Source organism: Electrophorus electricus, chromosome 2 (assembly GCF_013358815.1).
Source record: "Electrophorus electricus isolate fEleEle1 chromosome 2, fEleEle1.pri, whole genome shotgun sequence".
Classification (NCBI taxonomy): Eukaryota; Metazoa; Chordata; class Actinopteri; order Gymnotiformes; family Gymnotidae; genus Electrophorus; species Electrophorus electricus.
Genome location: NC_049536.1, coordinates 23,457,462 through 23,470,173, shown reverse-complemented (window position 1 = coordinate 23,470,173; position 12,712 = coordinate 23,457,462). Strand labels below are relative to the sequence as shown.

The 12,712-nt window shown below is 48.6% G+C and overlaps 1 protein-coding gene and 1 pseudogene across 1 annotated transcript; one reads left to right on the top strand and one right to left on the bottom strand.

The window, feature by feature from the left end:
• The first annotated feature begins 8,451 nt into the window (after window positions 1–8,451).
• On the top strand, window positions 8,452–8,515 carry LOC113592130 (annotated as a pseudogene).
• A 1,191-nt stretch (window positions 8,516–9,706) lies between these two features.
• Window positions 9,707–11,919, bottom strand: LOC118242582. Its single transcript, XM_035534388.1, has 6 exons — window positions 11,352–11,919; window positions 11,062–11,271; window positions 10,600–10,961; window positions 10,189–10,443; window positions 9,887–10,099; window positions 9,707–9,795 (listed from the first exon to the last, which is right to left on the bottom strand). The coding sequence occupies exons 1-5, from the start codon at window positions 11,917–11,919 to the stop codon at window positions 9,914–9,916; spliced, it is 1,581 nt and encodes a 526-aa protein (XP_035390281.1). The 3' UTR covers window positions 9,707–9,795; window positions 9,887–9,913.
• Between the last annotated feature and the right edge of the window lie 793 nt (window positions 11,920–12,712).

Sequence of the window (12,712 nt, the reverse complement as noted above, 5' to 3'; positions counted from 1 at the left end):
GCTGGCTGCAGCACAACTTTTAACTCCACCCTTTCCCATATATGTGAATATGTCCAATGACAAACTTTCATTACAAGATATACATCTAATGGGATTGTACACTTCCATACACAGTGTGCCAAATTGCAACAGACATATTGGACACTGAATTATAAAAGCACAGGCAAAATCTCACCTCAAAGAAAAACGCAAGGATGCACTAAAAACACAATGCAATACAATAAAAGAACAATCGGCAATAATGCTATGACCTTCCAAGCAAGTGTTACGACCCTGTCTAGGCTGGGAGGCCGTAACATGAGGTTTTGAGTAGTACAACAGTAGAAACCGCATTTGTCTAGATTCAAAACAAGCGAAGCATCCTGCAACTTTTCAAAAAGCATTTCTAATGTTTGCAGGTGTTGATTCCACGTATGCATATAAACAACTACATCATCCAGGTAGGCTTCACAATTCGGGACATCACCTAACACAATATTCATAAGTCGCTGAATGGTTGAAGGTGCATTTTTGAGACCAAAAGGCATAACCGTGTACTGCAGGAATTTATCAGGGGTGGCAAACGTTGAAATGTCTGAGGCATGAGGACTAAGCAGCACTTGCCAATAACCCTTTAGGAGGTCGAGCTTACTCATGAAATTAGCAGATCCTATTCTTTCAACACAGTCCTCCATACGAGGCATGGGGAATGAATCCTGTACTGTAATATCATTCACTTTACGATAATCTGTGCAAAAGCGAAAGGTTCCTTCAGGTTTCGGAACCAGAAGACAGGGGGAACAACAAGGGATATTACTATGGATGGCTAAACTATTATCAAGCAGATATGTTGTTTCCTGTTCCAACAAAGCATGTTTACAGGGGGTTTACCCAATAGGGATATTGTTTAATCAGAGGGTGTGAGCCTACATCTATATCATGCTGAACAACAGGAGTACACAAAAAGGTATCAGAAAATAGTGATGGGTATCTCTCAATCAGAGGAAGGAGGTCATTCCTAGCTGAGGGTGACAAGTCTGACAGCTTCTCTGGGAGACATTGTAGGGCTTCTGAATTGGGTACATGTGCACATGGTAGACAGCTGCGAGCCAGGTGTAACCCGTCTTGTTCAGGGGAATACTCAGCAGCAACCGTAACCGTAGCCAGGGTATGAGGGATTGATGATGATGAGGAAACCACATCTCGATCCAAATAGCGCTTTAGCAAATTGATATGACACATACGTGTCTTTCGTCTACGATCAGGGGTAGCCAAAACATAATTGAGTGGGGGACAATCTTTTCTGTATCACATAGGGACCTGCAAAGCGTGCACTTAAGGAAGCTCCTGACATAGGCAAAAGGGCTAATACCTTGTCACCAACCTCAAATGAACGACCAACAGCTTTTCAGTCATAAATTGCTTTCATAGCTGCCTGAGAATCATTAAGGTTGTGTTTAGCTAGTTGTAGAACAAAGTGCAATCGATTATGTCATTTGGCAGCAAAATCATAAAGGAGGACACTATTTTGGGGACTGGGTGACAACCACTGGACATTTAAAACCGTCAATGGACCACACATTGTGCGTCCAAAAAGTAATGCATTAGGGCTGAACCCCAAAGGCTCTTGAACTGTGTCATGGATAGCAAAAAGGAGCAGAGGAACACCTTCATCCCAATCTTTATCATACTCAGCACAGTACAACCTCAGCATATTTTTGAAAGTCTGATGAAAACCTTTCCAATGCACCCTGAGACTCAGGGTGATATGCACTGGAGAAGTGGTGTTGGATATTTAACTCACATGTTGGTTGGGTGAATAGGTTTGAGATTAAATTAGTCCCTCTGTCAGATTGGATACATTTAGGTAGGCCAAAGGTAGTACAGAACTTAATCAATGCTTTAATCACAGCTTTAGATTTAAGTGAACGAAGGGGGCTCACTTCTGGGTACCTAGTGATGGTGCACATTAACGTCAACAAATAACGATGTCCTGCCCGTGTCTTTGGCAGGGGACCTACACAATCTATGAGAACTCATTCAAAGGGTTTGCCCACCACAGGAATTGGAACCAAAGGTGCAGGGGGAATAACCTGGTTTGGTTTACCAACCAGTTGGCATGTATTACAAGACCGACAGTAATTCATTACGTCGTTTCGGATTGACAGCCAAAAGAAATGTCTCCAAATCCGCGGTGTGGTCTTTCGCACACCCAAATGACCTGACAAGGGGTGATCATGTGCTAAAAACAAAATATGGGCACAATATTTAGCTGGTACCACTATTTGCGTCACTGTGTTCCACTCTTCACTAGGGTCAGTTGAAGACCATTTTTGCATTAACACTTCGTTTTTAAGGTAATACTCATATATCCTGTAGCTTTTTCTCCTTGTTTATCTGTGAGGGTGAAGCGACGTAAAAGGGTGCTGTCTGCTCTCTGAGCCACAGCCAGCTCCTTTTGTGACATGAGATCTGGCATCTCAGGATCAGGAACAATCGGCCCAACTTTTTCTTTAGCCGCTGCAAACACAGGTGCATCACCACCTACTGGCACATCAGACATGAATGTTCCTTTCAGGGGAACCACACCACGTGCCTGAGCATGGGTCAAAACACAAGAAGGAAATGTGCCTAATGCCTCTTGTGCAGACTCACTAATCTCCACAGGATTCTCTATTACCTCAGGCACAGAGAACACCATACCACCAGCTATGTCATTACCTAAAATGAATGATACACCACGGACGGGCAGTTCAGATTGTACTGCCACTTTAGCTGGCCCTGAATACACACTTGAGCGTAGGCACAGACTATGTACAGGGAGCCTCATAATACTTAGTCCTACAGCCTGCACCAACACATCATTACCTCTGTATGTGTCTGACGACAACAATGGCAACACATTTCCCAATATCAGGGATACAGCAGCACCAGTATCCCTTAATCCTGTGATTGGCCATTGCCCCTCATCATCATCATCATCAGTGAGAGAGACAGAACCTTGGAAAATAAAGGGCTGAAAAGCAGGTTCTACACATTCAATTGTATCTGAGGGTAGAACATTCATCGCATTTATTTTCTTAACTGCTTGTTGCTTTGTGCTGTAGGGCCAGACAAGATGCAATGATGTGCCCTTTTTCATGACAATAGAAACACTCCCTTGTTTCCACTGTGAGAGAGGAAACAGGTGTTTGTGGTGGTTTCAGGGTTTTGCAGGGACTAGGACTAGGCAAATTTGTAGTTGCATAGGTACGCAGAGCAAACTCAGTTTTGTGAGTTAGAACAAATGCATCCACCATAGTAGCAGCAGACGTCACTGTGCTCGCGTTCTGCTCATTCAAGTAAACAACAACAATTGTTTCTGGGAGACGATTTTTAAACTCTTCAAGTAACATCAGTTCTTTTAGCTGGTTAAATGTTTTCACACTACTTGCACTACACCACTTCTCAAATAAACAAGTTTTCTCCCTTGCAAACTCTGTGTCTGGTTGGGGGATTTTATCAAATGCTAGAAATTCTGCCTATAGGCTTCTGGCACCAATTCATGAGCACACAGTATTGCGGCCTTCACAACATCATAGTTAAAGCTCTGCTCTAAAGTTAACGATGAGCAAACCTCTTGCGCTTTTCCCACTAACTTGCACTGGAGCATGAGTGGCCAAAGATCCATAGGCCAATTTAATGCTGTGGCATTACGTTCAAACATAGAAAAATGCGTCTACCTCATCATCCCAAAACGCTGGTACCAAACCTATCTTCCGGCTGACATAAAAATCCATGTGCCACCGGTGTAGCGGATACAGAAGTAGTGGGAAATCTTGGCAGGCGTGGTTTTGGTACCGGGGTACTGCCGTTAGCCAAGCCATCTGGCATAGGGGAGTAGAACTTCCGGGGACGAGGAATAGGACCCTCTGGACCCATGCTCTGCCTCTGGATCACTGCCTCCTTATCTGCCTTTTCAACCTCAAGCTGTAAGGCTTGCACCCTCAGTAGCTCTGTCTCACACTCCTGCCTCTTGATTTCCAGCTACGCTTCCTTTAGTTTCAAAGCCAGCATTGGGTCACCACCAGAAAACTGGATGACCTGAGGCTCTATGCCTGAGCTGACCAGAGAGTCATCTCTGGTTTCCACTATTGACATGCCCTGTGTCAGGTTCACCACAACACCAACAGGAACACCTCGTTCTGGCAAAATTCCCTCTTGTACCAAGCAGGCCTCTAAGACTTCCTTGATTTCCAGTTTTGTGGATGAACGGGTCACCACAACATCAAAGAAATCCGCTAGTATTAACAGGTCTGCCTTTCTACACATGTCAAACTGCTCCAGGGTAGGACAAAGAATAAATCAAAACTTGCCATCCTAACAAAAATGCTCCCAACACACCATGGAAAAACCCAAACTGCACACAACACACACAGCCACCTCACCCACAAGAGAAAACCACCAACCAACACAGAAAAAAACCCCACCAAAACACACAAAAGGGGCAAAGAAAAAAGAACAAAGGATGAGCCCCGAATTATGTTACGACCCTGTCTAGGCTGGGAGGCCGTAACATGGGGTTTTGAGTAGTACAACAGTAGAAATGAGTAATGGGATGAATAACCAGACAAAGCTGACAGCAAAGATCTAGTGTATTTACAAGTTTTGGTGTTTAAAGTCAATAAACTGGCGCAATCGAGTCAGGAGTGACCAAGGCCAACACAACAATCAAAACCACACTAGAAACAAAACAACAACTGACTAAGCTAACAAAAAGAAACTTACACTGACTACACTGTTAGAACAAAGATAAACCCACACCCAAACAAAATGGCAGCCACTCCCTACCAACAGTGTGAAACTATATACAGGACAATACATACAAGATACAAGAACCATATATTATCCAGCAATCAACCAAAAACAAACTGTAAATCAAGGGGCAAATCTAAAGTCTAACAAACTCAAAATGCAACAAGTCAAAATCAACAACTCCAATGAGTCCTCAAGCCAAAGCTTTTGTCGCTTCCTCTTCCTTTTATTTTGTTCCTCTGCTTACTGGAAAACCTGGTGTGGATCAGGATGGGGACACCAGAGAGGAAGAGGCAAAACCTGGAACACAGAATGCAGATATACAGGTGGCCATAACAAGAAACAAACCAATAAAAACAATGACTATCACAACTTGACAAGTCTCCAAGAGACTAACAAAAAAAATTTTTTTCCAATAAAATTCCATACAATAAAACTTTATCAAACACATACATCACATAAACCACATAAAGCAACTGTCTTTCAAACTTTGAAAACATACTAAAACACTGAAATATTAAAATAAAAATACACCCCTCCCAATTTGGCTAAAACATTCATCCAATAATCAAATAACTGCGGGATTTTAAAAGCATGTAAAACACCAAATAAAATCATTTAAGATTATTAAAACCTCCCTCCAATTTCTCCCCCAGGCCTATAAACTTGCGGAAACCCGTGTTATTTAAAAAAAACCTCAGTTCTCCTGCCGGGTTCCCTCACAGCCTCCTCCCCAGTATCCTCAATAGTGTCCAAGTTGATGACCAAAGGTGAGAGAGACGGGAAACTCCCTGTACTGTCATGCCTGGGGGGAGAGGAAGGGGGGGCCTCTGGGTGCCACCTCCTCCATCCAGCTTGCCATCCTTGCCTTGGTAACTCGCTGATGGTCCCGGGGGTTCTCCAGCCAGTCCTCACCTTGCGGACCACCGCCTGGGCCACCTCCTCTGTAGTCTGGGACTGCCCGGATTCCGAAGATCTGCTTCTCTGGTGCGCAGAAGACTGGACCATGGAGGAGAACGACTCCATCGCCTCCTCCTCGCCAGCAGTTGCTGCCTTCTCCTTCTGCATCATCGGCCCAGTCTCCCCATTCTTCCACAGGCTCTCTGAAACTCCCTCAAAGGCCACGGCTCCTCCGCTCCTGCCCCTAACCACTGCAGCAGCATAGGTCCTTGCTTGGTTTGGTCAGGAGCAGGCAAGATGTCCCTCGCCGTGGCACTGCTGGCACCTTTGGAGGCCTCTGCCCACCCCCCCCCTTGCCATCCTCCTTAAAAGTCCTTTAAAACTGGCGGCACCCGTTCCATATTCCCAGCTCGTCGCGGACCATCCTCTCCCCTGGATATACTGCGTCAAACTGCTGGAGAAACCTGCTGATAAGATCCGTGGGCACATTGGGATTAAACATGTGGGTGGTCACCATTCGCTAGTTCCCATCCCACAGAGGTTCCACCATGTAGTTTTTGCCCACGGGGTGGCGATGGAGCTCCACCCTCCACTCCAGGACCCGATGGTAGATCTCCGTGGAGGAAAGCATGATGTCATAGAACCCCAGGGGCCCATTCCACTAGGCACAATTGAGGTCTCCCGGCGTCAGCCCCAGAGACCCAAAAAGGACTTCCCACATGAACGGGACCCTCTACCGTAAAGAGGGTCCCATCCTTCAGGTTCCCCCAGCGGAACTTGGCCGTATTGAGCAGGCCGCCACCACCGGCTCCCGAACCAGGTCCCGCTGAGGTGGTCCCCTCGGGCTCCGAGGCCTCCGCTGAGGCCCCAACGGCCAGCTCAGGGCTCCTAAGTCTACCATCGGGAGTCCACCATCCGCCATCTGCTCTCCTCCAACTGCAAGGTCCAGACCAGAGATACTCCGAAGGGCCTCCAGCCCAGCGACACCACCGAGGTGTTGTAGGTGCTGCAGGGGCTGCTGCTTCTGGTCCGGACGAGCTGGGCCTAAAACACAAAGGATAAGAACAATTAAAATCATGCAATAAAATCTCTCCAAAAAAATCAAAATTACAGTATCAAAAATGATACTACACTTGACTTTAGCCAATAGGCTGAAAAGCGATTCATACTTTGATCATGCCTCAATTTTATTTTTATTTTTTTGCGATTTATTTATTCATAAATCTGACATAAAATACAACATCATGCACCCCTGTTTCTCTTTCTCAGTTTGGACAGAGCACTCTCCACCATTTCACTGCACGTTATACTGTGTATGACTATGTATGTGAGGAATAAACCGAACTTGAACTTGAACATCATTCATAAAAATTCATTAAAAATCCAGGACAAATAAAATATCATGGTATCCCCTTGTAACAATTACATGGGGTATTTTAAAGTCTGTAAAAAGTGTCTGTGATAAAATGTCCATTAAAAGATCACTCTTGGCCCACTGCACCTGGGCAAACGAACAACACAACATTAAGACATTAAAACGGTCTCTCCATAAAAGACAAAATATAAAATACTACTAAAACACTAAAATACTAAGATATTACCACCATGATAGAGTTAAAACAGAGCCTAAGTTTAAACAGTAAATCCATTGTTAATTAAAAGGACCATGCAGTAATAAAACAATAAAAACCCATGATAAAAAAGTGTTAATAATGTTAGTTTAAAATATAAAATACATAAATCAAACACTTATTAGTAAAAACTGGACCTACAACTTTCCCTTAAAACAATGTTTCATTATGTGGCTCTATCATAGTGGATGAAACAATAATAAGTGGTGGTTCGTGGGAACCACCGGATGAAGCAGAGTCTCAGCTAAATTTTAAAACCTTTTTCAACTAAAACCCTAAAAACCTCGGGTGCCCTACAGCTCGAAGAGGCCCTTCCACCTCTCCTTCGCCACGTGGTAGCCCCACCGAATGACATCATGCTCTATCCTGAATTTCAAGTCCGCAAAGACTTTCTTATAGAATCCCCAGGTATCCAGGTGCACGCCTTTTTGGATGAGACTGGTCCTCGCATTCCAAAGCTGTTTTTTGGCGATGCTGACCAGCTCCCATATCCGGGATGCGAAGGAAGGCCTGGTATCCTGGGGCCACCCCCGTATGACCTTCTCATAAGTCAAAGTAAACTGCTGGTCCAATGCCCCGCACAGGCCGACTACCTTACTCCAGACCTCCCGCGCATACCCATAATCCCAGAAAACATGCCTGAGGGTTTCTTCCCCAGCGCAGTCGGGCTGTGGGCAACGCGGGTGTCTAGTGAGCCTGTGCCTGTACAGAACATCCCTGACTGGCAGCCTGCCATGCATGCACTGCCAATTCAGATCCTGCAGCCGGTTGTCTAATCCTTTCGGTTGTGCTCGGGACCATGTGTCCTCGTCCAGGCCCACAGCCATGCGAGTCCCCTGTCTTTCAAGCACTGATGTATATAAAACCCTATGCTGGACAAGGGTCTCGGGTTGTAGACGCACCAGGAGGGACTTGCTCCATCCAAACAAATGATCAGAGTGCTCCAGCAGCTTCTCGTCCGTGGGACCGGAGTTGGACCACGAACTCAGCAATTTACGTAATGCCCAGAACAACCACAAATGTATAAAACATTGACGTATAAAACAACCGTGCACAGAACTGACTATTTTTCAAGTCATCCAAGCAGGATATGTGGTAAAGATTTCAACCAGCAATGATCATCCCGGACGAGCCCATTTCCTTACTTGTGCTCGTTACGGCAGCACATATACTAAAATTGGATCGATACAGAGAAGATTAGCATGGCCCCTTTTCGCAGGTTGGGGGCCAATCTTCTCTGTGGCCAGTCCAGGGCCCCTCCAGAGCCGCTTCGGCCCTCCCCTTGGCCCTTCCGGAGGCGCCTGACCCCATCCGTGCCGTCCCTGGCCTTCCCGGACCCACGGTTCACCCAGAACCCAGAATCTGTCCAAATTCCTGGCCAGGTGACCTCTGTGACCTCTCTGGCAAGGAGGCGGGACTATGGCAACAGAGGGCCGGCTGTTGTTTCGCATATTAAGTAGCCATGTGCAGTTGAGCATGCATGTCAAGTAGCTGTGTTTCATGCTGTTAGACTGGCTTTTCAATATCTTCTATATGTAAGAATAAGATTAATAAAGTTCAATAAAGTTATTTGAACCGAATCATATCTACACAAGAAACCGAACTGTTTGAATAGTTGTTTATTGTTCATGAAATAAATAATATCAATCAAAGCAAGTGCATCATTTGTGAGATTGTGTCTCATTACCAAAAAGTTATTCACTTTCTTAAAGTAGTTTCAATCGGTGTCCATTCACTTCGTTAATGAGCAACAGAATGCACAATAAATCGTTCACTTTGTGAAGTACAAATGATTATGAACAACACACAGAATAAATAATTAAAATAGGAATAAATATACACACAGAATAAATAATTAAAGCAGGAATACATATAAAACTATGTACAAGTATAAACAATGGGGTGAGTGGGGTGGTCAGCAGATCACTGACCCTGTCCAGCATCTCCTCTCTTCATCTCTTCCATCCACTGCTCCACGGTCTTCCCCGCTGCCGCAGCGCAGAAGTGCACCCCACGAAACCTGCTATGGCCAAACTCTTTAATTCTAGGTTGGCCACACTGCTTGCAGGCATAGTGTTCGTGCTTGCATCGCTTCGTGGGGACGGCCTGTCCATCCGCAGTGGCGGCGGCAGCAGCGGCAGCCTCGGCCTCTGCCTTTTTCTTCCAATGCCACGCCATAATCTGGGGCACTTTGGGCCTGGCAGGGGCAGCAGGAGTGGCGACGGTGGCAGAAGCAGCGTCGCCTTCCAGACCGGAGCTCGTCGGGGTCTCACCAGGAGGAAGAGGAGGTTGGCCTCGGACGCGCTGAGAAGCCTGCCCAGACGCATCCTCCTGTATGTTAAAGTCAAAGGCAGGGTGCCCATGAGTCGGACGCTCCGGGAGCTTACTCAGCGCGGGAGGGAGAGGTTCCAGGGCCACCATGGGAGTGCTGGACTGGCCACTGCTCAGGTGCAGAACATCCTGTTCCTGCTTTTTCTTCTTGGCGTTGCACCTGTAACAAAAACAGCAGCACAGCCTATTAGTACTCAGCCTTGTCTAGTCCACAGTGCCAATGAGGTCAATATAAAACCCCCTAAACTCACCACTGGGTCAGTGTCCGCTGATTCAACTCAAAAAGTTGAATACGGGTCCGGGTCATGAGGCCGTGGCTGCCAAGGACTACGTCCCTCATGACGGCAGCCCACCTGTTCATCCTGACGCCAGCGACGGTCTGACAAAGCGCCAGGCACACGGCCTCCACCAGGCAGCTGACGCTGGGCCACTGAGTAGGCCCGCTGCCTTGTCCAAGGAAGCAGCTGTGAAGATACAAAAGCACACACAGACCGACAGAATCAATTATTCACACAGCTAAGGAAACTCATTGGTTTATGGAGAGTGCGCTTACCGCTCGACTCTCTGTTCCAGCTACAACAAAGGTCTTAGAGTAGCTGCTTTTAAACCGTCCCTTGATAAGTCGGTCTCTGTGACGTGGTGGGTAGGCAACGCCGCCCTTGTCACTCTCTGGCAGTTTGTCCCAGAGAGCGACGATGCTGTCTACCCTCTGCTGTGTCACAAAGGCCTGGTGACGCAGGTCCACCAGACTGTCGGCCAGGTTTACTACGTGATGGTAGCCTGGAACACCATCAGGTCCCAGGCTCTCCTAGAAATAAAGGAAAGAAACATACACTTTTGGACTGAAGCACACAAACGTTTACTGCTCTCATATGGTTGAACACCTTTTTTTGGAGTGCTTAGGACTTGTGTTGCGCTGTACATGTAAATACAAAGTGAACAGAAAGAACTACAGTGTACTTACATCCTCCTCATCCCCACACAAAGCCTGAGTCTGGGTAGCAACCTGGCAGTCAGGGACAGTCTCCTTGGTCATCCCGGACGCCGAGGACTCGGCCGGGTCCGGCCGGGTCCGCGACGAGGCAGCTGGAGTACGAGGTTCCACCGCTGCGCGATGGAGAGGTGGCAGTGGTTCGAGACTGTGCTCGGAGCAAGTGGGGTCCGCAAACTCATCGAATCCCACGTCCACGTCCTCGAAGCCCTCGTCCTCCAGCTCTGGAAGGTCCTCATCGCTGATCCCATCTGGAACGTCTGGATCCCTGCCGAGGTCTTCCTGCAGCACTACGCCGGTCTGAGAGTACAGATATTCCACCCCGATGAGCTCACCTATACAAGTGTTTAATACATCACAAAGGGAAAAAAGGGTTAAGTGTGTGTGTGTGTGAGTGAGAGCGAGAATATGAGAGGTGGGGGGGGGGGGGATTACCTGTATACTCTCCAGGCCTAGTGTAATCCTCAGCCAGCTGGAGCCCAAGGAGTTGCTGGCTCAGCTGGTTGGCGCAGTGCTGCAACTGGCCGCTGTAGCAAACCTGAGTAGGATCGCTTCCCTCCACTGCCGCTGCCGCACGGTCCTCGTTCCACCTCACCATCCCTTCAAGCAGGTACGCTTGGAAGTGCAGGGCACTCGCACTTGTACCTGCAGCAGTCGAGGAAAGGAGGCTTTTAGTAAACAGTGCTGACATGCATACAGAGAGCGAGCGCAAGAGAGGAACTTACCAGGTACGAAGCGGTTCAGGTGCAGGTGGAACAACTCCAGGGACGTGGAACCGCGTGCGCAGCGATACACAGGCAGGACGACCCCTCCCCCGGTCACCTGCCCCACCCTCCTGTACAGCTGAACACCAGGAGGGTCCAGAATGCAGTGGAGGTGGCGCCTCTGGGTCTGCCAGATGTCCTCCATCTTCTCGCGGTCCAGAAGGCTGATGCCCATGGTGTCCGTCACATCCATGTAGTCTTCCAGCAGCTCCTGGACGAGCAGCTCGGTCTCCTGGGCCCCACGCGTGTGGCGCCGACAGTGCCGAGCCAGCTCCTTGGCCGTGGGTCTGCCGGAATACCCGGCGTCAGTCAAGCGGCCTCTGGACCGCGGTGCCTCCCCGAGCTCCGGCTGCCTGGCCTCCTGTAGACGGGCCACATCCTCGGCGTCCCACTCGAAGACGCAGAAGGAGAGGCGGCCCGTGAAGAGGCTGTACAGCTGGTGACTGTCCGTGGTGACACCCGCCGCGAACCGTCGCAGGAAGTGCCACACGTCCAGCCTGACAACCAGCTGGTCCCACTCGTGGAACATGGCAGCGGCCTTGCCCTTGCCCACGCTGGAACAGCAGTCACAGGCCACCTAGAGGAGCTGGGGAGGGGCCTCTCCGGCTCGCCGGTACTGCTCCATCAGCTTGATGCACATGGGCAGTAGGCCCTCGCCCTCCGCTGCCGTGAGGACACTGATGAGGACCTGCCCAAACTCGCTCCCCATGTTTGTAGCCCATGCCGCCGTGCTGGCAGCCGTGCTGGCAGCGGCGCCGGCAAGTTTCTTGGTCACCTAAAGGAACAAAGGGCACACGACGCACGTCGCACACGTGACAATCAAGCATATTGTAGAGGTTACTGTTCAGCGGCGCGCGTGCGTGCAGGTTGTGCCCAAGCTTACCTTCTTTGTGGAGTCCATCTTCAAAATGGCTCCGTAGGTGGAGGTGACCCTGGCCTTCATCTCCTCGAGCCGTGACAGCACGTCCTGCACGTACACTGTGAGCAGCCATTTTGGAGTGGGCACCGGCACCATCGGGGGCAGCTGGTGGGTGATGGTGTTGGGGTCGGTGCCCGGGGCCAGAAGCTTCTTGAGCACAGAGAGGTACTCGGAGGACTTGGCCAGCCACTGCTGTCTGTGCCTGACGCACAGGTGCCTGTACAGCGAGGTCAGACTGTTCCCCAGAGTGCGATCCCACATCAGGCAAACGACCTCCTTGTCGCAGGACAGCCTAAAGAACGTCAACACAATCACAGATCAACCAGCAGGTCACACATTATTCCATCACAAAATCTCGTGCTCTCTCTCTCTCTCTCTCACACACACACACACACACACACCT

Bases quoted from the DNA above. Each gene is read 5' to 3' on its own strand.
- LOC118242582 (XM_035534388.1), bottom strand. From the start codon at position 11,919: ATGTTCCACGAGTGGGACCAGCTGGTTGTCAGGCTGGACGTGTGGCAC. The intron at 10,962-11,061 runs GTAATCCCCCCC...ACACTTGTATAG, and splicing joins TAGGCCTGGAGAGTATACAG to GTGAGCTCATCGGGGTGGAA. The intron at 10,100-10,188 runs GTAAGCGCACTC...GTATCTTCACAG, and splicing joins CTGGAACAGAGAGTCGAGCG to CTGCTTCCTTGGACAAGGCA.